This window comes from Mustela nivalis, assembly GCF_964662115.1.
Source record: "Mustela nivalis genome assembly, chromosome: 9".
Classification (NCBI taxonomy): Eukaryota; Metazoa; Chordata; class Mammalia; order Carnivora; family Mustelidae; genus Mustela; species Mustela nivalis.
The window spans coordinates 80377957-80402673 of NC_139028.1; the positions used below are offsets into that span (position 1 = coordinate 80377957).

Here is a 24717-nt window from a genome sequence, read left to right on the forward strand (position 1 = left end):
TCACAAGTAGGCAGAGAGGCAGGCAGAGAGAGGGGGGGGGGGGAAGCAGGCTTCCTGCTGAGCAGAGAGCCAGATGCGGGGCTGGATCCCAGGACCCTGGGATCATGACCTGAGCCAAAGGCAGAGGCTCAACCCACTGAGCCACCCAGGCGCCCCTTAGCTCATTTTTGTGGCAAGACTTAAAGAGATTATGCCATCCTTTTCTGATCCAAATTTGGTGTTGACTCTTTCTCTGAGGTCAGCCCTCAGCAACTGGAAGTTTAACAAATGGAGAAGACTCAGTGATATATTTCTCTTTACCAAAGGGTTCTATATTTGGTAAAATGATTGGTCACCAGGGACTCCCCTGGTAAATTTAAATGAGTCAATTTGTAAAGAGCTTTTCAGGAACGCAGCTGCTTCTGTTAAATGAGACAAGTGTTTGCTCATGTGACATTGGCTTAGATGCCATTTCCCTTGGCATTGAGGTACGTAGATGGAAAGAGTCCTCTTCTCTTGCCCAGCCAACCTCCCATGGTCTCCACTGAGCACCCACTGATCATTGCTTCATTAGGGGTGTAGGGAGACAGTCCTCTGTCCCATCTGAAAAGAACAGCCCAGACTCCAGAGGCAGGAACACATCAGGAATGGCTTGAGATGGACAGTTGGGGACCCAGGTGTCAGCTCAGAGGGTGGCACAGCCAGCCAGCCCCCTGCAGAGATGAGAAGGATCGCCCCTGCCCCCTAGGATGGAACTCCCTTAGAGGCCGTGGTATACCAGGCCAGGAGTGAGAGAACGGCAGCCCACGTGCTTTGCAGGGACAGTTAGTGAGATGAGACCGTGCCAAGAAGAGAGCCACTGTGGCTGAGGTTGGATAAGAAAGTGGGTATCTGGACATGTCCGTTTCATCATGGGTGAAAATGAGGTTAATTTCATCTACTTCCCTAAATACTTGTGAGGGCCCAGTCAGATACTATGCATGAAGGACCTTTTTCCTCTGCCCCTTCCATCTCAGGAGGCCAGATGTAGGGAGCTGTCCCTAAATCCACTTAGCCAGCAGGCCACGCTGCTGAAGACAGCAGCCGCACCTGTGTGACTTAGGGCTGACTTATGGGATGGGTGCATGTAGTGTGGATGAGGGGCTCGGCTGAGTCTTTGCAGCACACCAACTGCCTGGACACCACATAAGGCAGGAAGTGAGTGACAGGGAACAGCAGAGCCACGAGTTCTCCTGGCTCCTGCTCTCGCTCCACGCCAGGTACCGGGTACAGCAGTGAACCAGACGGATGAAGCTCCAATTCTGATAGACCCTGTATCCTCGGGTGTGAGGCAGATGTGAAAGAAATCTGAATAAAGTAGAAAACAATGAGCTAAGGGTTCACACTGGGAATTAAAATGGTGTGTTGGGACACAGAGTACCTGGCAGCAACTGTGGATGGGGTGGCCAGGAAAGGAGGGGATATTCCAGCTGAGATCTGCATGATAAGAGGGACCACACTGGTAAGTTCTGCTCCATAACACTAGCTGCTGTAACATATGCGGCCACAGGGCTCCGTGGCTTGACCCGGGACTGTTGATCTCTGGTTCACTCTGAACCTAGGACAGGTATGCATTGTCAATCAGCAGGCAGCCTGCCACAGAAGGCTCCTTCCATCTTCTGCAAGAGCCATCTCACAAGACCTGAGTTCTCTGCTGAGAACTCTGTATCCAGCCAGCAGGTGGGAAGTGGGGGAGGGGAGAGAGTGCAGGAGAGTTTTATGGGTCAGGCCTGGAGAGACACGTCCCCTTTTCCCAGTCCACTGAGCAGGGCTGTCCCACCCACAACGGAAGAAGTGAAATCTCCGCACCAGGGAGGGGAAGGAAATAGGCTCCCTGCAGCCTTCCTGAACCCCCAGAGAGCTCAAGGAGCCTAAGGTGGAGACAGGCTGGGTGTGGCTGGGAGGGGTGGTCACTGTGTGGCAAGTATGGCTGCTGCATGATAGGAAGTAGGAAAGTAGCAAGAAGGAGGCCATGGAAGGAGGCAGGGCCAGAACATGGGAGGCACTGAAGTCAAAATAAATTTGCATCTGCTTCTATGTGTGATGGGTTATCAGCCATTGGAGAGGTGTTTTGGGTTTTTTGTTTTTGTTTTTGTTTTAAGATTTATTTATTTTAGAGAGACAGCCACACAGGGTAGAGGGTGCAAAGGGAGAGAATCTTGGGCTTGGCACAGAGACCTATCTCAGGCTTGATCTCATGACCCTGAGAGATCATGATCTGAGCCAATATCAAAAGGTGGACACTTAGTGGACTGAGCTACTCAGGCAGCCTATGGAGAGGTTCCCCTCACCCCTGCAAGTTTATTTAAGTAATCTTTACATCCAGTGTGGTACTCAAACTCATGACCCCAGGATCAAGGGCCATATGCTCCACTGACTGAGCCAGCTAGGTGCCCCGTGCACCGGAGAGTTCCAAGCAGGAATGTAACATCATCTGAATGCATGTTTCACAAGGATCAGTCTGCTCCCTGCAGATAAGGAATTCGGGGGAGCAAGAGTGGAAGTAAGGCAACCACGTAAAGGCAGTAATAGCACTCTCCCCCACTGTCCACCCCACTGTGGGCTCTTTCCTGTCCTTGGAACACTCTAGTCACACACCCTTGGGCCTTTGTCCTTTCTGTGTCCTCTGCCTGTCCCACTCCTCCCCTAGATACTCTCTTTCTTCAGGTGCTCAGTGTTTCCTTCTCACTAATGCTTTGCCTGCATCCCTTGCATAAAATAGCCCCCTCCCACAGCCAGCAATCCCCATCACCCCCTTAGCCGTGTTCTGTTTCTCGCCATGGCCCGTGTCACCACCTGACATGTAGATTTCCTCAAGTTATTAGTTATTTGCTCTTTGTCCCCACTACACCACCCCTAAAAAATACAGTATAAACCACAGGGAGGTAGGCACTGTTGGATTTGCAGACATTTAGATATTAGGTGAGGTAACTCATAGTAGTGAGTTCTGGATGGATTTTAAGATGTGTTCTAGAAGAAAGCTGACAGCATGTGGTGATGTCAGGTGTGAAAGAAAGAGAAGAAGAATCCTTGAATATTCTTAGATTTGCAGCTTGCGTACTTAGGTGTGTGGAAGCATTGTTTCTGGAATGGATGGAAGGCATGGGCAGGGCAGGGCGGCTATCAGGAGCCCTGTCTTGACTGTGTAAAGTCCGAGTTGCTCAGCAGACACCCATGTGGAGATGCCAACCAGCCTGGGGCTCCTGGAGGTCTAGATCTGGGAGACGTGGGCTCATAGGTGGTCCTGAAAGCTGAGAACCTGGAGGATTCTCCACAGGGCTAGATAAAGATAGAGAGGAGCCAGAGGGCCAAGGACTGAGCTCGGGGTGCTCTGACCACAGGGTGCGCAAGGAGAGCAGCCAGTGAGACGGGGAGAGGTGGGAAGAAAACTGGAAGCAGAGAAAAGAAACTGCTGGGAGGGAGGCGGTCGCTGGACCACGTGCTGCCAGGCAGTCGGGGAGGATGAGGGAGAGTGGGTGACGCATTTGGCCGAGCAGCCTTCCCGGCAGCCATCCCGAGAAACGCTGCCTCCAAACCCGCTCTCCCCTTAGGGACTGGGCGGGGCAGACTCTGGTCTGCTCCCCTTCTCCAGCATTCCACAGCATCCATGCACACTGGAGATGTTTGTTTTTGGTCTGGTTTTCCAGCGGGTGGGCAGAAAGCAAATGCTTCTTTCCAACCTTGAAGGGTTTGTAAGAATGTGCAAATCTAGAAGTGAGAGGAAGTTCAAAGAAGAAACCCAAGGCAGAGGAGTCGGGGGCCCAGAAAAGTGCCTACCCTGTGGGCGAAAGGAATGGTGGTGTGGGAAGACAGTGTTTCCCACACTTGAGGCATTTAAAATTAGGTATGCCACCAGCCCTGCATCTGGCCGGGACAGCGGAAATAGGGGAGTAACATGGTAGGGACTGAGTAGGAAAAAGTCGACATCAGGTTGCTTCAGTAAGTGGTCCATGACGTGGATGAGCATGTACTGCGTGCCTGCTGGATACAGTTCGGGAGCATGGTCTCTAGACTTAAGCAGACGCACCAGATTCTATCCTGATTCTGTTACCCTGATTTTTTTTTTCCCACGGGCACGGTAATCTCTCCAGGACTCACCCTCCCCCTGTTTGAAAGGGGATAATTGTAATACATCTCCATGGAGTTAGTAGTGGATGGAGCAAACTGATACTCTTCGGCTAGCTGGCACAGTTGTTCGTGTATTCAGTAAGCATTTGCCTGAGCACCTATTACATACTGGTCAGTGTGATTAGGCACTGGAAATGATGCAGAGAACCCTGGTCCTGGAGCAGCCAGCAGCCATGCAGGGAGTAACCTGTTGAGTGCAACCAAATCTTCAGAGACGTAACAGAAGGCTACCGTGGAAGGAACCTGGGCGCTAGGGTTAGAGATTAAAACTTAGCTGGGACTGTTGCAGAAGAACTTAGTTTTCGGGGCACCTGGCTGGCTCAGGCAGTGGATTCTGCCAGGCTCTTGATCTTGGGGTTATGGCTTAGAGCCCTACGTTGGGTAGAGAGATTGTTAGAAAATTAAAGTTTTGAACTTTAATTTTGAACATCCTCTCTGTGTTGAGTAGGACATCCCTCCCATGTCACCTTGCAGCTGTGTGTTTCTGAGAACTGGGCTATTTTCGGGGAGCACAGTACTCTCGGCGCACTTATTCTCAATACAAACTTGATCTTAGTTTGCTTCTCTTTGCCAAGTCATTGGCCAGGTTTTGCAAAGTAGCCCGTGTGTTCTATTCCACAAAGTGGGTGCTGAAGAAGTCTTATCTCTCTTGCTGCAAAAGCTTTCTTGGGGAAAGGCACAGACCATGTGGAGGGGATTGGGGCAAAACGCTTGCCCCAGAGGGCCAGACACACCAGATTGACGGTGTGAATCAAAGCCAACTACTCCCTGCACTGAATTAGAGCCTGCAAGGTCTGTGCGGGGCACAGTTTAGCAGAGTGGAGTGTCATGATGGAATTTTCTTCAGACTTCACACTCCATTTAAACCAGGAAACCATACTCCTCTCTCAAGAAGAAACCAGTGTTTGCAAGTTCCCGCTGCAAACCTTGGCAAACCAGAAAAGGTGTGACTATATAGTCAAACCTTATAAACCATCGTCTAGTCAAAGCACAGAGGTGGCGGGGGGGTGGGGAGAGAAAGATCTGAAGTCATGTTCTAGCCTCTTATCCCAGATCTGTTCACCTTAGTTTCTCATAGGCATGGAGTGGGAATAATCATAACATTTTCTGGTGTTTATTAGAGGTTTTAGAAGATTTTGAAGCTGAGAAACTTCCTTGACCACTAACCACATTTTTTTTTTAATTTTTTATTTTTTACAAACATATATTTTTATCCGACCACTAACCACTTTTAAAAATCAGAGATAGTTTTCCTCTCTTACCATCTCTCAAATGAAAACCCTTCAATGCAGGTTGAGAAAATAACAATAAAAAGATTTGGCCATGCAGGTGTTAAACTTTTCTTCTAGTCCTTTCTGCTCCCCAAATACATTACATCTCTTTTAACCATTATAAATGGTTTCCCTCTGGCAATGAACGTTTCCACACCCTCAACCAGTTTTACAGGTCAGGCTTTTTTTGGCCTCAAATCCAGGACTTGGTCTTGGAGAGTGGGCTCCACAATTACTTCTGCAGAGACCACACGCTCACCATGTCCTTCGGAGATCATCAGCTTCAGCTTTGTAACTTTATGAATGTGGTTGTTGGTTTTTGTTTGTTTTGTTTTGTTTTGTTTTTTTCCCCCTTTTTTCCTATCTTCAGTCCAAGAAATGTCAAAGCTGCTTATTCTGGATCACCCCTAACCCCAGATCCAATGAACTTTGAAATCAACAGACTTTTTTTTTTTTTGAGGGTCCCCTTTCCTAGCATGGCCATTCATTATGACTTTTGTGATCTTCCATTTAGTGCTGCTTGCCTGGTATCTGAACAGCAAACCTAAGCTTAGGAGGACCACCCCTTAAGACAGAGGGACTCCACGGGGTCCCGGGATCCCCCGATCTGGCATGCAGCTGGAAGGACATCGAACCTCACACTATTGTTCAGTTTTCATATAAAACTGGGACTGCTGTGTCGTATCTTCCTGTCTGCTCTCTGATGATCTGAGAGGTTTCTCTTCCTTGGGATGAGCTTAGGAAGCAGTGTGGGCAGGTGAGGGAAGGAAAAAGTGTTACTCTTAAGACACTTAAAAGATTGAGGGTTTTTTTTTTTTCTTTTTAAAGATTTTATTTATTTATTTGACAGAGGTCACAAGTAGGCAGAGAGGCCGGCAGAGAGAGAGGGGGAGGCAGGTTCCCCGCCAAGCTGAGAGCCCGATGCGGGGCTCGATCCCAGGACCCTGAGATCATGACCTGAGCTGAAGGCAGAGGCTTAACACACAGAGCCACCCAGGTGCCCCAAAGATTGAGTTTTAGAATGCGACCCAGAGTAGATTAACACCTTCTACTGGAGTCTTTCCGTTATTTTCACTTTTGAGCAAATAAAAGTCACCCCCCAGGTGTCTGAACTTAGAGTGTCTGATCTTTAAAACAGACAGTTGACCCTTCTTCTCTGAGTGAATTTATATCTCAAGGGCCATGCAAAGTCATTATAGGGCCCCAGCTGTGTACACATTGGGATGGAGGGCCGGTTTCAAACCCCGAGGGTTACTACTCCCTTTTGCCCGCTGCTGTTTATCCCAGATTATTGGAATTTTGCTGAAAGGCAACCCAAGCCATCCTAATAGACTGACCTCTGCCAAGAAAGAGCACAGAGAAGCAAGTCAGTCTGTAAATTTCAGGCTTTGGTATCATGGCCTCTGGGAATCCCTGCTGGCTGGTCAGATGGGGTGACTGCCGAACAAACCTGCTGACGGACAGGGACCAGTGGTCAGTGGAGGACTCAAAGGAGCTGAACCCAGAGCTGCTCCCATCAGTAACACCTCTCCTTCCCTAGCATTTCAGAGTGCATCGATAGTGAAGCCGAGACGGTCATGCAGCTCCGAAATGAGCTGAGAGACAAGGAGATGAAGCTGACGGACATCCGCCTAGAAGCCCTCAGCTCCGCACACCAGCTCGACCAGCTCCGGGAGGCCATGAACAGGATGCAGGTGAGCCCCGGAGCGGGGGCCCAAACCCCAGGCTGTCTGGGAAGGAGTGGTGAGGGGGCTGCTCTCTGCCACACCCCCCAGCGCTGCCAAAGGTGGCAGCCCTCTGCCTTTCAAACCTGTTTCTCCACTCTTATCTTTTTTCTTTCTTTTCCAAAGTAGCAAGGCTCCTCTTCTCATGCCTTTCCTGGGATTGCTCAAAGTTGAGTCTTTTATTTATTTATTTATTTATTTATTTATTTATTTATTTATTTATATTTGACAGACAGAGATCCTAAGTAGGCAGAGAGGCAGGCAGAGAGAGAGGGGGAAGCAGGCTCTGTGCTGAGCAGAGAGCCCATTGCAGAGCTCGATCCCAGGACCCTGAGATCATGACCTGAGCCGAAGGCAGAAGCTTTAACCCACTGAGCCACCCACTGCCCTCAAAGTTGACTCTTTTCAGAGTAATGGTGAAACTGTGCGTCCCTGTCTTGTGTGCCTTCCAGCAGCTCTGCCGTCCTGTCTTGCTTGCGGCCGTCTCCTTCCTCTGGTCTTAGAGATTGCTATGGGATCCTTTGTACCCAGAATCTGCCACCCACCCACTCGCAATTCCAGTTTCCAGACTCATCAGCCAGAGAGAGCCCCTGACTGCAACCTTTGCCTGCACCAGAGGTTTCTCTATCCTAGTCCCAGTGTTCCCTCTGTGGGGAGAGCCTTGTGCACGGCCAGACCAGACACGTCCCTCAAGGATTAGCCTCCCTCTCTCCATAGCTTTTCCGGGTCCTGCATCTGCAAGAGTTAGTGCCCTCATCTGGATTCCTTCAAATGTGTTCTTAGAGCCCCTCCTCCCTTCCCCCTCAGACTAGAAGGCTTTTGGGTCTTCTGGCTACTCTTTCTCTGTGTCTCTTTCTCTGGATGTAGCTCCAGTGCTGTGCACGTGGTAGGTTTTCCCTACACACGTGTAGAGACAAAAGAGCCCTATGGGCTCTGCCACATGGGGCCTCACTGGAGAACCAGCGTTTCCCAAAGGAGGTTCCATGGGACACTCGTTCCATGAGAGGCTCTGTGAATGGAGAACTCCTGGCTTAGCTGTGTTCAGGACTGCTGCACACTCTGCCACCTCCGAGCCCCACCATGCAGAGCAGCTCCTAAAGGCTCTGAGCCCTACAGAAAAGAAGTTCGCCAAGCCCAGAGTCTCACAAACCTCTTGTATTGTAAGACTCTCAGTTAAGACTCAGACAGCAGGGACGCCTGGATGGCGCAGTGGGTTGAAGCCTCTGCCTTCAGCTCAGGTCATGATCTCAGGGTCCTGGGATCGAGCCCCACATCGGTCTCTCTGCTCAGCAGGGAGCCTGCCTCCCTCCTCTCTCTCTCTCCCTGCCTCTTTGCCTACTTGTGATCTCTGTCTGTGTGTGTCAAATAAATAAATAAAATCTTTTAAAAAAAAAAAAGACTCCACAGACTCTGGGAAGCATTTCTGATTCTTTCCAAAGGCCAGCTCTCCACAAGGGTGGCCCTTGCCTCGCCAGACAGGTCTTATGTATACCCAAGAGCAGCCAGTGCGGCCGGACCTCTCCAATGGTGTGACTGGCTGGGCCTCAGCTGGGATTCCCACCTGATCCCTGCAAGGGACTTTCCAGTTCCTGCTCCAGAAGATGCTTGTTTGTGTTCCATCCACCTAGTAAGCGAACCCCTCCCTTACTCTTTGCAGAGTGAAATAGAGAAGCTGAAAGCTGAGAACGACCGCCTGAAGTCCGAGTCTCAAGGCAGTGGCTGCAGCCGGGCACCCTCCCAGGTGTCCCTCTCGGCCTCCCCTAGGCAGTCCATGGGCCTCTCCCAGCACAGCTTGAACCTCACGGAGTCAACCAGCCTGGGTGAGTGGCATCCCGGGGCCGGGGGCAGGTCAGGGCCTGCAGCTGGCACTCCAGTCTCCAAGTAAGAGCCCCGAGATAAGCAGATGAACAGATGAAATGGAGAGGCAACAGGCATGTGTGCACTTGGGGTGTGTGTGTGTGTGTGGGTTTGCGTCTGCTACCGACATGAGCTCAGCCGTTAGACTGCTGTCATGCTTTGCTCCAGTGCCCCCAGGTCTCCAAGCCATGAGTTTGGATCCTCTTGTCCGCCATGCTGAGTTCCGTTTGATCCATTTTAAGAGGCTGACCCACAAGCTGAATGCTGCATAAAAACCCCACAGTAGCTGGTCACAGCTGGGGCAATGGCTTGGTCTGTGGTATTCCTGCCTTCAGGATGGATTCCCGGCCAGCACCATCATGAGCTACACGAGCTAGGTTTTCTTTGTAAGCATATGGAGGCTGATGCTTTGATTTCCTATCCATAATGCTACGTTGCTCTCATTTTGGTTGAGCCCCTGCCTCGCACTTCCGTTTGGCAAGGCCCATCGTGAGCCTGCTGGTTCTTTGGTTGGTCCACCATTGGTTTCTGTGGTTGCATTCTCCATTCTGCCCTCTCCCCTTCCCCTACCCCACCCCACGTCCCTGCACCCCGACACCTGGTTTGTCCTGCTGCGGTGCCAACGAGCAGCGGGGGTGTCAGGAGGCCGGCTTTGCTGTCCCCATGTGCCTAAGGCTGTTGATGTTTTCCATTCGCAGACATGTTGCTGGATGACACTGGTGAATGCTCGGCTCGGAAGGAAGGAGGCAGGCATGTTAAGATAGTTGTCAGCTTTCAGGAGGAAATGAAGTGGAAGGAGGTTAGTTGGATCCCTTTCCCCGCTCTGCTTGTCCCTTCTCCAGGTAGAACTACCTAGCTTAGTGATGGCATCCTCAGACCGCATCACCTCCACGCCCAAGGTGATTCGGAGGTCCTACTAACACTTTCCTTAACTAACCACAATCCCCGGCAGCATTTTGACACAATTAATGTGAGCAAACGGCCCCTCCCTCCCTCTCGTGTTTGGAAAGTCTAATAATACTAAAAATCGTCCCCTCTTGCACTCGCACAAAACTAATGAAACACTAACGTCCGTCGGAAACGGCTTTTCTGACTTTAATGTGTCCCGAAAGAAGGCAGCTAAGCACAGTTAGCACGGAAGGCACAGAGGCAAGCCGACCCAATGCACCAGTCTTGTCCAGGGTTCAGAGCCTGCAGACAAGGTGGGACACCGCGGTGGCTGACGTGAAGCCGGTGGAGCGGCCTGACTCCCCGGGCTGAGGAATCTTGAGTTTTCTGAGTAGTTTTAGTTCTCTTCCAGAGCCTGAGGAGGCCACACCCACACTAGGGACAATTTGGGGAGTAGGGGTGGGGGTTGGCAGAGTTGACTTTTCGTCATTGATTCAGTCCACACGACACTGAAATGACCCTCTCTCAGAGAAGCAAGAAAGATTTCACGAGCGGTTATTTCAAGTCCTCTTCAGCTGTTTGTTTGTTGTTTCTTGGCATCCTTGCCGACATGCTGTTTGTCGTGGAGGACTGACTGCCTGGGAGCCTGCTGTGCCCACCGCAGCAGAGCCGTCTATGGCCAGACCCTCTTTGCCAGAGGATTCTACAGTGTGGCTGGCCCTCCGGTCTTGTAGAAGGGGGAAGGCCCAGAGTTTGGAGCTGCCAGTGACTTTTCTCCTCACCGAACCTAAAAATACGTATATTTTTATATATAAAAATAAATCTGAAGAGGTCCGTTTTCAGAGCTTAAGTCACGGCAGGATAGGACTGTCAAGGGGGAAAATTCATGCTTAGAGCGTTCTTATAAAAAATGCAGGGGACACCTGGGGATGGGCCTTAATCCAGCGATCCCCAAGAGGAAGAGGTCGAGTCTACATTTCACAGAAGCTTGAGTCCCTTGAGAAATTGTATTGTTCTGGATCCCTGCAGGGTCCAGGTGACGCGGGTCAGCTGCACGGCGTCCCCTCCGTTTTACAGCTGAGAAACTTGTCACCCAGGCGTCATTTACTTCAGGTCACAGGGTGACTAGTAAGGCCAGATCATCCCACCGTAAGGCTGGTGTTCTTTTCTCTGCTGACTTTGCTTAACTGCCACATACACCCCACCCCTTGCCGGCCCTCTCCTAATTCTCTATCCCTATGAGCCTGTCAGAGCTAAGATTTTTAAAATGCAACAAAATGGAATATTCTATTAATTTTTCTTGAATCATTGTGATTCGTGAGCCCTACCCTGTGCAGAGAGCCCTGTGGGCAAAATTCAAAAGACATAGAAAAAGTATTTTTTGTGTGTCAACTTCCCAGAGTTTTCCTTGTCTTCTGAATTGAGTATGTTTTAACTTTTAATTAGCAGTAAAGCAATAAACTTTATAAAAGAAGAAAAGAATCGAACCTATTCTATCCTGAAGGAGTTTAAGATCTAACAAGGAGGTAAACTTGATTTACAAATAAGACATGAATACCTAAAAGTAAATAACTACAGAATATGTTCCTGTATCAGTTCGGTACAGAACCAGTGAAGCAATGTGAGCTCTGAGCCTGATGGGTTAATCATTGAAGGCTTCCTGGAAGAGGTGAGTTTGCAAGCAAGGTTTGGAAAGGGAGAGATGGCAGATAGGAGAAGGGAGAGCATTCCAGGCCAGGGACGTGATCTCTGCACTATACACGGCACACCTTCAGAAGGTTCTCGATTCCAGAGAGGAGATCCTCTCTTCCTGACCCACGGAGTACTGTTTCTGCAAGAGAGCAGGGCAAGTTTTTAAGATGACTGTTTTCCATCTACGGTGTGTCTGGCGTTATAACAAATGGGACTTTTATTCCCCTCTCAAACCATTGGTGGCGCTCTAAGGCAATCTGAGTCCTTACTAAATTGTGTCAGAAAAGATCGGCCTGTTTTTCACCTGCATACATTTCCTTACCCTTAGGATTCCAGACCACACCTCTTTCTTATTGGCTGCATTGGAGTTAGTGGCAAGACGAAGTGGGATGTGCTCGATGGGGTGGTTAGACGACTGTTCAAAGTAAGTGTCTAAGAGGATGGCTACGGCTGTCTGCCTGAAGCGTGGGGGCCCGGGTTCAGGGAGGGAAGGGGTGGTTTGTGTCCGGAACATGGCCACTGCCTGGGTCTGCCCCCATCCTTGTGTTGCTGGGGCTAGTCTCTGGGCACTTCTAGTAACAGGAGGATAGTGAGTACTGGCTGGTGACTGGTCAAGCCTGCTCCTGGCTACCCTTGGCGGTGGTTGACCAGCCTGTGAGAGCCGTTTCCCTGGCCTCAGGCAATTGTCTGAGCCTCGCGTGGTGAACTGCTAGTTGAATATTGAACTGACTTAGAATATACTTTGGATTGAGTGCCCTGTGGCCAGGGCCATTTCCATTCTTCATTTCCCGGGGACTGGATCCGACTTGCCCAGCATCCCAGCCAACGCTTCAGAGTCTGTGAATGATTTTTGCTTTATGTGACATTAACATCTGATCGATGGCCAGAGTCAAAGAGACTGGTATTTCTATATTTGTTCTAGTCACATCACTGGAATAACCAGATGTTTCACCTGAGGTGAACCTCAAACAGAAGGTGGTTTGGGAGAAGCTTCTTGGACATTTTTTTTTTCTACTGTCCTCAAGGGAGTCAGCAATCTTAAGTGTTGAGTAATATCGGTAGCCTGCATTTTTGGTGCCAGAGACCATGCTAGCATTAGCCCCGATTTATTTCCAGGCTTGTGAGGAAGGTCCTATTATTTTCCCACTTAAACAGGAGGAAGGTAAGGCTCGGGTCACCTGCCCAAGGTCATGGAGCTAGAATGCAGCCATGTTGACCCAGCTGAGTTGGTGTGACTTTAGAACGTGACTTAACTAGTACACTCCAGTCTCTTTCTAGCTTCTAGATTCAGGTGGCTTCTCATGCAGGAAGCCCTATTCTCCAGCCAAAGATCATTGCCCATCTTGGCAGGCTATGGTAATGTGACTGGGCAAGAGATGGAAATGGCTGAGGCAGACCTGACCTGCTGCCTGGAGCCCAAAACTGAGCTCTGCTGATGGGGAGCTGGGCCATCCTCGGATTAAAAAGACAGCAGTTTAGGCTGAAAAGAGCCTGTGGGCATCACGGGGAGGGAAGTGAGACCATTAAAGGTCGTGAGACCTGTCCTTAATAATTCTACGTCGGTCACCATCCAGCTACCTCCTCGCCCACAGACCTCCAGGCCAGGTTCACTGACCTAAAACCTTTTGGTCACTCACCTCAGAGGGCGTACATTCCAAATTAAACACAGTTTTTCCTGTTTAAAGATCAAAAGCTGCTTTTTTTTTTTTTTCTTGCAGCCCTGGGGTTTGCTCCTTTTATCATCCGTGTGGTGTTTGCTCTGAGCCAAGGGGAGGGACTGGTGGAGAGTTCTTGTCAGAATTTCTCTCTCACGAGTTTTCCAGCACTATTCCCAGGCCCTGGTGTCTTCAGGATTTCAGCTGAATTGAAGAAAAGCAGCCTAACGTTTCCTTGCTTGGTTCACCCAGACTAAACGTTCATGATTATGTTAGGGCTCCCTCCACGTCACTAACCAAATAAATCCGTACTTAAAGAGGCCTGTGGTACTCGGGACGCCATCCCCATAGAAAGTTCTCCCCTCCCCTCCTCCCCCCCGACACTTCTCGTTCCACAGCTCGGTTTCAACCCAGGCATCAACTGAGAGAGAAGATGATCAGAAATCCCTCGCAAGGAAAACATGAGTCACGGGCAGATTTCTAGCCACATCTTTGATGGGGTCTTGACTTTATTCTTCCCAGGAATACATCATCCACGTCGACCCCGTGAGTCAGCTGGGGCTGAATTCAGACAGTGTTCTGGGCTACAGCATTGGGGAAATCAAGCGCAGCAACACCTCGGAGACCCCCGAGCTGCTTCCCTGTGGCTATCTGGTCGGCGAGAACACGACCATCTCTGTGACCGTCAAAGGTAATTCGGCCGACGGCGGAGGTCGGGGTTTTTGGGGAATTGCGGTTTTTGTTTTGTGACTTGGTGTAGGAAACCGTGGCCCCCGTTTGCTTTGCACGCATGTGGGGGGCTGGGCAGGCTTCTCTAACCCCTGCAATCACAGTCGCTCTTACCTAAGCAAGTTCAACAGCCCTTAGCTTTTTCCACCACCACCGGAAGCAGATAGTTTTAGTTTATTGCTGAAATTATATAACAAAAGGTCCCATTAAGCCTTATGACTCTGAGATGTTGGCATCTTAATAGCCCTGCGGAAACAGGGCTCCACCGATACCCGTGGGTTGCTCTTGCCAGCCGGCCTTGGACATGGTCCCGTTCTACAGGTGGGAGCCGCTCTCACCCATGCACGGCCCTGCTGGCGTCTCCGGCGGCCTTATCACCCGGGGATGCTAGGCCCCAGGCCAAAGTGCGTGCCAAGGGATTCTCAGCCCACAGAGGATCTTGTGGGGGCAGAATCCTGGCCAAATGAGTCTAGCAAACTGCATCATTGTGTATTCAGGGGACAGGAAGACAGGAGTGTACGGGTGCACTAACACCATCCTTGGATACATGGACTCCTACCGGGAAGACACAAATATATTTGACGGCAAACCCCCCCTTTCCCCTGTAGTCTATGAACTTCCCCTTACCCCCACCAAAGAATGGATTAATGAACACTATACTTACTATGTAAGGCACAGCTTTTTCTTTTCTTTTTTTTAAGATTTTATTTATTTATTTATTTGACAGAGAGAGAGAGAGAGCATGCACAAGCAGGGGAGAGGCACAGAGTGAGAGGGAGAAGCAGGCTGTCTGCTGAGTGGGGAGCCTGACACAGGGCTCAATCGCAGGCCCTTGGGATCATGACCTGAGCCTAAGGCAGATGCTTAACCAACTGAGCCACCCAGGCACCCCAAGGCACAGCTTTTGACTATAGTTTTAACAGGGCATCTTGGGAGTTGTTTGACGTAAGCTTCGCTTCCTGGTTGGAAGGTATTTCAGAAGCGCCCCACCATTCCTTAGGAGCATGAATTCTTACCTTGTTCTGCCAGGAACGAGTACTGTGTTACCATGCGAGCCTCACACACAGCCTTCTTAACCGTGTCGATGAGCAAAACTGCACGCGTGTGGCATTGGATGCTAAAGATAGCTTTAGCGGGAACAAATGCACCTGGAAAATGGCAGGGAGCGCTTCAAACACGGCCGGATCCAGGCATCCCGACAGTGCCCTGAGAGCCAGTCCTGCCTCAGCTTGGCATATTTTCTGAGCTCTGTGCACAGCTGTAGAAATGGCCCAGGTAGCCCCAATTCATCCTTCTGGCTGAGGAACCTAAAAGGAAGAGAATGTCCTTTTGGAAAAGTGGGACAGAAAATTCCAGCAGGTGATTCTAGCCCACCTGAGTCAAGTAGCCATCACTGAACCGGTCATGGCCTGAGAGAGGATTTAGCCCAGCCCGGGCCCTTGGGTACTGAAGGTGTTGGGTCAGCCCCACTTGAAGGCCCTGGAATGCGCTCCCCACAAGAAGAGTCCTACTAGAAGGGGCAGGAGGATGGGGTACTAGGCACACCAAAAACAGTGCCGCTCTACAAGAACCCCCTCAGGGAAAGCCTTATCTGTCACGGGCTTGAACTGCGTTTCATCTGTGCTGGTGAGCGTGGGTGACTTGGAGGTGACAGCTACAGTCACTGAGGGGTAAAAGGAGTGATCTGTCACAGAGACCAGCCCTCTGTAGAAACCGGGACAAGATGGTCTGCCAAGGTGGAATGTGCCCGGCCCCCATCCCAGCCCAATCTACCGTGGTCAGCACACCAGGTTGTTCAACATCTCGAGGGATCCCTTCAGGTTTATTTTTAAGCAACACCTGACTTCTGTTTTCCAGCAGCGCTTTAACCCCTGCCTTCAGGACACCATAAACTATACAAGAGTTGGAGCTGAAATCGTGGGCTGCAGACGGTCCACTGCAGTGGTCCCGGGGGTGGGGGTGTGGCTGGGCACACCCTGCAGTGAGTTCATGGGCAGAATAGTCACTTCCAGGGGGCTTTAGCGCGAAAGACCAAAAGAGCATCAGCGTGTATGTAGAGAGAGATTTCTGTGGGTTTTTTCCTGTCTCATGATTAAGTTTAGACTAGAGACCCTGCATTCCACACTTTGCATCGAGTTCTAGCCAGTGTAGGGTACCCTGAGCTCGGTACCAGGGAAGTCTTAGGCCTGTACCCAGAAGATAAGTCATTTAGAAACCTTCATCGTGGTCATTCTGGAATAGTCTCCTGCATGTAGGGGCTATTCTCAGAAGTTGGGGGAGGATTGGAAAGTAGCATATAAATGCATTTGTGAGGTCTGTTTGCGGTGAATAATTTTGTAGAAGAAAGATACTATATGATAAAACAGAATAAATGGGGGTCCTGACTGGCTCAGTTGATCTCAGGCGTGTAAGTTTGAGCCCCACAGTTGGTGTTGTAGAGATTACTTAAAAATGAAATCTTTGACAAAAAATAAAATAGAATAAATGCTTTTCATTTGACTTTTTAACCTACTTACACTAGTTTTCTTAAGGTAAGTTTTAACAAAACTGTTTTAGGTTTTAGACAGTGACCTTGGATAGATCTTCTTTTGAGAATGATATCAAGAAAATAGTTGTTTTAAAAAAGCCAGGTTAAGCATCTGACTTGGTTTTGACTCAGGCCATGATCTCAGGGTCTTGGGGTCCCACACATGCTCTCTTTCTCTCTCTGACTACAAATGAAAGCTTTCCCAATAAATAAATAGCCAGCAGCCCTGGGGCACCTGGATGACTCAGTCCGTGAAGAAGGTGCCTTTGGCTCAGGTCATGATCCTGGGGGTCCTGGGACCGAGGCCCAGGTTGGTTCTCCCTCTGCTCTTCCCCTCTGCTCATGCTCTCTTTCACTCACTCTCTCAAATAAATAAATAAAATCTTTACCAAAAAAAAAAAAAAAGAAAGAAACCAACAGCCCTGACTGGTGGAGTGGTCCCACCTAGGAAAGGGGAAAGATACATTTCCTTCTGACATTGTTGAGACTCAGAGGTCTTGCTGGGTAGCCTCTCGGCTTCCCCTACCCGTCGTCACATCCCCAATCAAACTGCAGTTCTTCGTTCTCAAGATGAAGGGGTGGCCTTCTTTGTGGCATATCTGAGTGTGGGCAGCAGTGCCTTAGGGCACAAGAGAGAACAGGGTGACCGGCCACTCCAGGGTCTTGGCAGACATGGGAGACTCGAGTCTGGTCTGGGCAGACAGCAGCAGCACGGTAAATCCAGACAGGCAAGCAGAGCCCAGCGTCTTTGCAATTCTGCAGAGGACAGACAGGGCCCCAGGGCCTGGGTGCCGGAGTGGAGGCTGAGTCTGGGCGAGTCGGCCAAACCAGGTGTCGGGCCAGACGGTGCTTATGAGCAGACAGACGGCCGTGGCTGCTTGTGCCCTGCCTCCCGTGTACCCGGATGGGCAGAGGTCTCGGGGGAGTGGCTGCCATGGACAGAGCTCGGCAGTCCCGGGGGCACGTGCAGAGCCACCTGTCATACAGGACTCCAGACCCTTCCTGTCCCTCTCCAACGCAGGGCTCGCAGAGAACAGCCTGGACGCGCTGGTGTTCGAGTCCCTGATCCCCAAGCCCATCCTGCAGCGCTACGTGTCCCTGCTGGTGGAGCACCGGCGCATCATCCTCTCCGGCCCCAGCGGCACCGGGAAGACCTACCTGGCCAACCGGCTGTCCGAGTACCTCGTGCTGCGGGAGGGCCGGGAGCTGACCGACGGCGTCATCGCCACCTTCAACGTGGACCACAAGTCCAGCAAGGTGAGGAGGTCCTGTGGAGGCTTCCGCTCAGCCGCGGCCTGCAGCGAATGGCCCTTTTGGGGCCATCAAGGCCACCCCTGCCCTGATGGGGAAGCACGGTCACCTGTGTGGGCTCACTCGGGCTTGCGGAAGCCTGTGGAGGACGTCAGGATGGGGGAGCAGAAGGCGCAGCCAGGGGTGCCACCTGTAAGGAGAGGTGGCCCACCTCTCACTGGCCCACTCTGAGCTGGCTGGGACGCCCAGCACTAGGAGTCCTTTAGGAGCACCCCAGAAGCATCCATTCTGGTTTGCTGAGAACTTGTCACGTGCTTACTTGGCGCTCTTGTTTCTCCGGATGAAACATCCTTTTGAGGAACGGTGAGGACATGCACAGTAACAGCTCCCATCACTGACCGCTTGCCCATGACCAGCAAACTGGTTGCCTCACGCTAGTACCCTTGAGGGGGAGGTCGTGGCTCCTCATGTCACAGAGGCAAGACCTGAGGTTCAAGGCGGGTGGCCATGTGCCTAGGACCCCTTAATGGTGCAGAACGGTGGACTAGAGTGTAAGTCAGAGTCCTAGACTCCAGAGCTGGCATCAGGCTTCAGTCCTGCTTCATGGGTACCCCTGGGGAAGTCTGGACCTGGTCCCAGGAAGTGCTTTCTCAATCCTGTTTGCTGTTCATGCAGTGGGAGGTGTTGGATGATTTGCTCACGTTGGCCCTGAGTCAGAGGCAATTGCGAAATGACTCTTCTGCCTTACAAATCACCTGGCATGGTCCGAAATACAGATTGCTGGACCTCATTCCCAGATGACGGCTTTCAGTATGTTTGGCAGGCCGGTAATCTGCGCCATTCAGTCTGCTGGGTGATTTTTGATGTCGGGGTAGAAGTAGAAGTTTTCAGAGTGCCAGTGCCCAGAGTCTCTGTGTGAGCCCACTTAGGGAAAAGCACCCTGTCCCAGGACCAATGAGAGAAGTATTCCCCGCAGACACATGGTTAGGGGTCGAGCCCAGGCTAGATTTGAGCCCCCTCCCACGTTCCCCTTGACCAGCACCCTCGGTAGAATGCAGCTTACCAGCCATACCCCACAAGCCTGAGTAGGGGAAGGAAGGCTCTGGAAACGCTGTCCTTGTCAGGTATCTGAGGCCACGAACCCCTGGTGGAAAGGGGCTAAAGGAAGAAGAAATTACTAGTAACTTAAAAAGTGGGGCTTTTCCTGATGCTAGCAAGCCACACTTGGGCTTAAAAGGGTGGCCTGTGTGTGTGTTTGTCGGAGGGAGGGGAAGCATCTCCCTCTGAGCTACCGGGCTCGTGCATGGGACCATGGTGTGGTGAGGAGCCCACAGCGAGGCAGGCCCGAGTCTGGAGCCAGGCCCCTGATTCCGATGTGCCCTAGCCTCCTCATTGGTAAGACGGAGAGAACCCCAGTGCCCACCCAAGAAGGTGACTGTGGGGCTGCAGAGATTCTGTGTGTGAGACTCTAAGTCCCTGGCCACCATTGTTAGATGGTAACACTAGCAGCCAGGCACTCTGGTGCCTCGCCGCTCGTCTGCCCGCCGTTTCAGCTGTTCCTCTTTTGCACTATTATCCTTCTTCCTCCTCTTCTGACCCACATCCCTAACCACAGCCGTGCTGGGATGCATCCTAGTTCCAACCCAAGCCAGTCCCCTATCTCTTCTCCACAGTTCAGCCCAGAGCTTACCCTTTCATCCAACCATCCAGGGCCCCCTCGGCATGTAGGCCCTCTCCCCTGTGCCGCTGGCTGTCTGTTTATGATGGCACTCGCCGTGCGGGGGGAGCGCTCCTTTGCTGTATCCGTCCATCAGGGGCTTCTGTGTGAGTGGCTCTCAGGCAGGTGCTGTGGGAGTACAGACATGTATAAGGCACCCGCCCTTGGGAATGTTCTGGAAGGTTGGCATCATAAACAACATCAAGAAAAACAGCAACACTTGCAGAGAAGTGTTAGGAGCAGGGAACACAACCATGCCTGGGCACCCCACAGTGCCTCAACACAGGCTCACCACAGCCTCCTCAGGGGCCTTTCCACCTGTGTGAACCTGGGCACAGTAAAGGCTTCGAGCACGTGCGTCTTTATTGGGGAGCATTCCCCCGCTGAGTCTTCCCCCAACCTCCCCAGGAATTGCGCCAGTACCTGTCCAACCTTGCCGACCAGTGCGGCAGCGAGAACAGCGCTGGGGACATGCCCCTCGTCATCATCCTGGACAACCTGCACCACGTCAGCTCCCTGGGCGAGATCTTCAACGGGCTGCTCAACTGCAAGGACCAGAAATGGTAAAGGACAGCTCCGGGCCCCATGGTCCCCAGAGGATGGTAGCTACGGGATGTGTGCTGCATGGGCACGCTGCCCCCGCAGCCCGGGGTCCGCGGGCGGGGTTGGGGAGGCAAGCAGCCATCTGCCTGCTCGGGCGGGCGCTGTGGGCTTCCGCTAGCACCTTCCCTGGCTCACCTTTGACTCACCGAGCATTCTTTTCCTTCCCGTCCCCGCAGCCCTTACATAATCGGCACCATGAACCAGGCTACCTCTTCTACTCCCAATCTGCAGCTTCATCACAACTTCAGGTGAGGCACGGCTGTCGGGTGCCTGTGTCGGGCGTCGTGCTGAGCATTTGCCCGGGTGTAACCCATCTCGTTCCCATGATAGCCTCAACGAGGTAGACTGATCTTGCACATTGGGACAGGGAGGCTGAGAGAATTGCTTCGCGTGGGGTCACCTGGCCGGTCAGCGGCAGAGCTGAGATGGGAGCCTGGGTCTCCCTGAGTCTCCCCCCCAGGGTAGCCGTGTCAAGGACATGGCTCTGGCCTTGCCCCCCTGCCCCCTGCCTGTCCCTGGTGATGCATCTCTCCGCCCCAAGTGATCCTGAGAAGTGGAAGCTCTTGCTTTTGAGTGTCCTCTCAGAGCTGGGTCTGTGGGGCTTTGTACTCCAACGGTCCTGGCCCTCTACCAAGGTGCTGTCACTGCTGGGATTCGGGAAGTGGGAAGGACTGTCCAGCTCAGTCATGCAACATGGTGATGTGGCTTGCCTTGCGTGGCTGGATACCCTATGCCCCACCTGACTGCCCCGCTGCCCCTCTCCTGCCTGGGCCCTTCGAGGTGGCTGGGAAGCCCCTCTGGGCTAGGCCCCTGGCTCATTTTCACTGGCCGTTCTGCAGGCGTCTCTGAGGGAAAGCTATTGAAAGTGGACCTGAACTGTGGTCATCCGAAATGTTGATTCCCCTAGGCCTGAGATCACGGTCACCTCTGCAGCCAGGCTGTCCTGGCTCATCAGTGCTTCCTCCTCCCTCCCCACCACCGCAGCTCCCGGCACACCTTCGCTGCAACCCTTGTGCCTGCCCGCAGCTTGGCGCCCTGCGGGCCCTCGGCTGCACCAGTGGCAGCTGAGGGAGCGTTCCAGAATCCAGATCTGACCAGAAAACCATCATGCTTAAAGTCCTTCAGTGGCTCCCCATCACCTCCAACATGGAATCAGACCCCGTGGGTGGGCAGGTCAAGTCTGAACGCTGAATTACACTGGTCCCACTGAATCTCTGCCTTTTCCCTCAAAGACCCCACACACCTGTACGAAGGTGGCAGCCTGGTCTCCACCCCCTTCCCCAGCCCCTCCTGCTCTCAGACATCTGCTCCTCCGGGAGGCTTTGCTGTTTCCCTGGGCTTTGTCAGGTCTCGTCCCTCTGCTCTTCTACTTCCTCCACTAGACTGTGTGCTTCTGGGGAACAAGGACTGCGTCTTAGTCTTTGTCACAGCCCCAGAGGCCAGCCCACAGCCCGACTTCCAGCACGAGACATAGCAGGCTCAGCGGTTAGAGCTCAGACTCTGGAGCTGGACCATGCTGGTTCTGATCTTAGCCCTTCTGTATATTAAACAGCAGTTTGATCTTGGATAAGCTGTGCAACCTGTCTGTGCCTCAGCATTTCCATCTGTGAAATGGGGATGGCTGTCGCAGCTCTGTCACAGGGCTGCCCTGAGGGAACTGGGATTTAATGTGTGTGCAGTGTTCAGAGCAGTGAGGCCTGTCCTCGTAACGGAGAAACCTTCCTCTCCTCCAGGTGGGTGCTTTGTGCCAACCACACGGAGCCGGTGAAGGGCTTCCTAGGCCGGTTCCTGAGGCGGAAGCTCATGGAAACAGAGATCAGTGGGCGAGTGCGGAATGTGGAGCTGGTAAAAATCATCGACTGGATTCCCAAGGTCTGGCATCACCTCAACCGCTTCCTGGAGGCTCACAGCTCCTCAGACGTCACCATAGGTAGGTGGGAGGCCAGCCAGGGGAACGGACGCTGCTTCTGGGGCCCTGGCCGGGACAGCACTTGGCAGGCACAAGTCAGCCAGATGCCGCACCGTCCACACGGATGAGAAGGGGACAGAGGGATGGTCACAGCCTGGGCAGACCCCGTGCTGCCAGTCATCAGCATCCGGTGCTGACTCTTTCCCCCTCTTTGCACAGCCACTAGAGCTCGCAGCCGGCCTGCGCCAATGCCAACTCCCTGATGAGCCCCCACTGCCAGGCTCCCCCAAGGGCAGGGCACCCGGCCACATGGGCTCCACTTTAAAAATAAAACACAATCAACATTCCCGAAGCTTAGGGTTCAGAGAAAAAAAAGATCATCCCACCATCCTCACCTAATGTTAATTGAGCTTCGGTGTTCTGTCCTTGTCCGGACATGTAGGCTTTGTGTGGGTGCAAACACAGCGTGCACACAGGATGCTCTTTTCTTTTTTATTTCCCGTTGTCCCCGGAGCGTCTGTGTTGAGGCTCCGTTTTCACAGTCCTTCCTCGGGGGCTGCAGAGTAATCAGCTGTGGCCATACCGTCGTTCACGTAACCTATTCTCTTCTCTGACGCTGGGCGCACCTCTGGTTCCAGCGGGCAGGGTTCAGCGTTCGTCACATTGCAGTGAACATCTCTCCCCTTAAAGCCTCTCCTCTCTCTCTCTCGGATGATTTTCTCGTAGGGAGAGAAATCCCGGGGAGGCGGTGCTTACACTGCCATTCAGAAAATCACAGGGTCCCTCCTGTGGGGTCTGTTAAGACCATGGCTTCTCTTAACCCCTTCCCCACCCCCTGTTTCAGCTCTGACTGATTTTTCCCTGTGGTCCCCAGGCCCGCGGCTCTTCCTATCCTGCCCCATCGACGTGGATGGCTCCAGGGTGTGGTTCACCGACTTGTGGAACTACTCGATTATCCCCTATCTCCTGGAAGCCGTCCGAGAAGGACTCCAGGTGAGGAGCACACTTGCCACAGGCCTCTTCAAAATGGGGGTGGTGGGGGACTGTTCTGGTGACCAGAGGAGTTGTCTGTATCTCCTCCGTTAGACACCCGACAGACGTGGCGTGACCATCCCTCACGGGGGAGGCCCTCCGTCTGGCCCAGTGTAGGACATATCCTGACTCTGCCATTGTTAATATGGGACCCCAGGCAAGCTGGCAGCCTCTCTGTGCCCTAGTGCCCTTGCAGACAGAAGGGGAGAGTGACAGTCCTCCACCACGAGGAGTCACCACAAGGCTTAAATGCAGTCGCGGCCAGAAAGGGCCCAGCGTAGCGAGCGCACAAGAGAGGGAAGCGTACAGTTTGGGAAGCAGTCTTTCCTCTGCTATTTGACTCAAGCCCTGCCTTAGTCCTGGGACTTGAGCAGAGATTTTTTTTTTTTTAGTTCTTTTCTCCATTTTTCAGGAGAGGAAAATTAAGGCTCAAAGAGAATAAGTGACTTGCCCAAGGTCATAAAAGGGACGCTTGAAGAATCTGAGATTTGAATTCAGGCCTCTAGCTTGAAATCCAGGTTCTGAGGCCTCGGCCCCAAAGTACTCACTACCTGCCACTGGGACACCTTGCCCCCCCCACCCCCTGCCCCCCTGCCAAGGAGGACCCTGGAGCCCATGAGGTTGCAAGTCCTTACAGAGCAGCAGCTGGAAGGCAGCACCGCTTGCTTCTCATGCAGCCCAGCCTTGAATGCTGCAGGCTTAGCATCAGATTGGAGCCTGCCCCAGGGTCACTGCTGAGCCTGGAGGCCCCTGGAGAAGGTCCTAGGCTTGCAGCCCCCACGCTGAGTAATGAGCAGGCATCAGGCACAGCGGAAGAATCCGGGAACCCATCAAGTTCCCAAGGGCTCCTTGGTTTCCTCCACACTGGGCACCTGGAGACCCAGGAGGCTGCTGTGTGCCTGTGGAGGGCATAGGAGGGGGCACCCCCACGTGCATATGTGGGGTATAGCCCGTTCGTGGCTGCAGTCTATGTGTGTCACTGCTGTATGTGTGGCTGAGTCCAGGGAATATGGGACAGCTTCATGCCATGCAGCGGTGCCCATGGTTTCCAGGGGCGTGTGGGACGGCAAGAACTGGGAAAGGACCGTGCTTCTTGTGACTGCTGTTCCATGGAACAAGCGCAGGTCCTGCAAATGCAGGGATCTGCGGAAACAGAAAAGCACTCTGAAGGCAGACCCGCACGAAGTTAGGCGGTCCCTTGGTCAGCCCCAAATTATTCATTGGTCATGTGTGAAGACCATTCCCTGATGGCAGCATTTCTCCTGTGTCTCATGACTTTCGTAAACAAAGGTGTGAGGATTTTAGATCTTGGCAGTAAGAATCTTCCTGGGTAGATAAATTCACTGGCCTGGGTCACCGGACCCTAATTTAGTCTTTAATCAGATGATCTGTTAGTGCCACAAAGCCAAGCGGCTATGCAGTCATTCTATTTTCTTGGGCCAGCAGAAGCTTGTCTTACATGCTGGACTCCTGAAGTCTGTTGCATTTCGGAAGCCCCTCTCCTCTGTTCACCCTCCGTGGCTTCCCGGGGCTGCGCTATGCCCGGCCCCTCTGGAAGACCCCCAGGCTGCTCAAAACAAGTAGAGGAATTAGAGGTGGAGGAAATGCACCATTTCCTCTTATTTCTGCCTCGCCTTTCACTTGTTCATTTGCTTCTTCTTTGCTCCAAATTTATCTTGTGATGACAGATAGGGAGTGACTTCAGAGCGTTCTTGG

General features: G+C 52.2%; 1 protein-coding gene across 13 annotated transcripts in view; it reads left to right on the forward strand.

The window, feature by feature from the left end:
- The window catches only part of NAV2 (neuron navigator 2), a 712574-nt gene that overhangs the window by 677335 nt on the left and 10522 nt on the right, over positions 1–24717 (forward strand). For all 13 annotated transcript variants that reach the window (XM_082747350.1, XM_082747353.1, XM_082747358.1 and 10 more), the window contains 10 exons: positions 6958–7111; positions 8799–8961; positions 9697–9797; positions 11907–12002; positions 13756–13924; positions 17511–17746; positions 19866–20020; positions 20237–20308; positions 21794–21990; positions 22844–22962. In XM_082747350.1, coding sequence (XP_082603476.1) covers positions 6958–7111; positions 8799–8961; positions 9697–9797; positions 11907–12002; positions 13756–13924; positions 17511–17746; positions 19866–20020; positions 20237–20308; positions 21794–21990; positions 22844–22962 — 1462 coding nt within the window. The remainder of the gene's footprint in view (positions 1–6957; positions 7112–8798; positions 8962–9696; positions 9798–11906; positions 12003–13755; positions 13925–17510; positions 17747–19865; positions 20021–20236; positions 20309–21793; positions 21991–22843; positions 22963–24717) is intronic.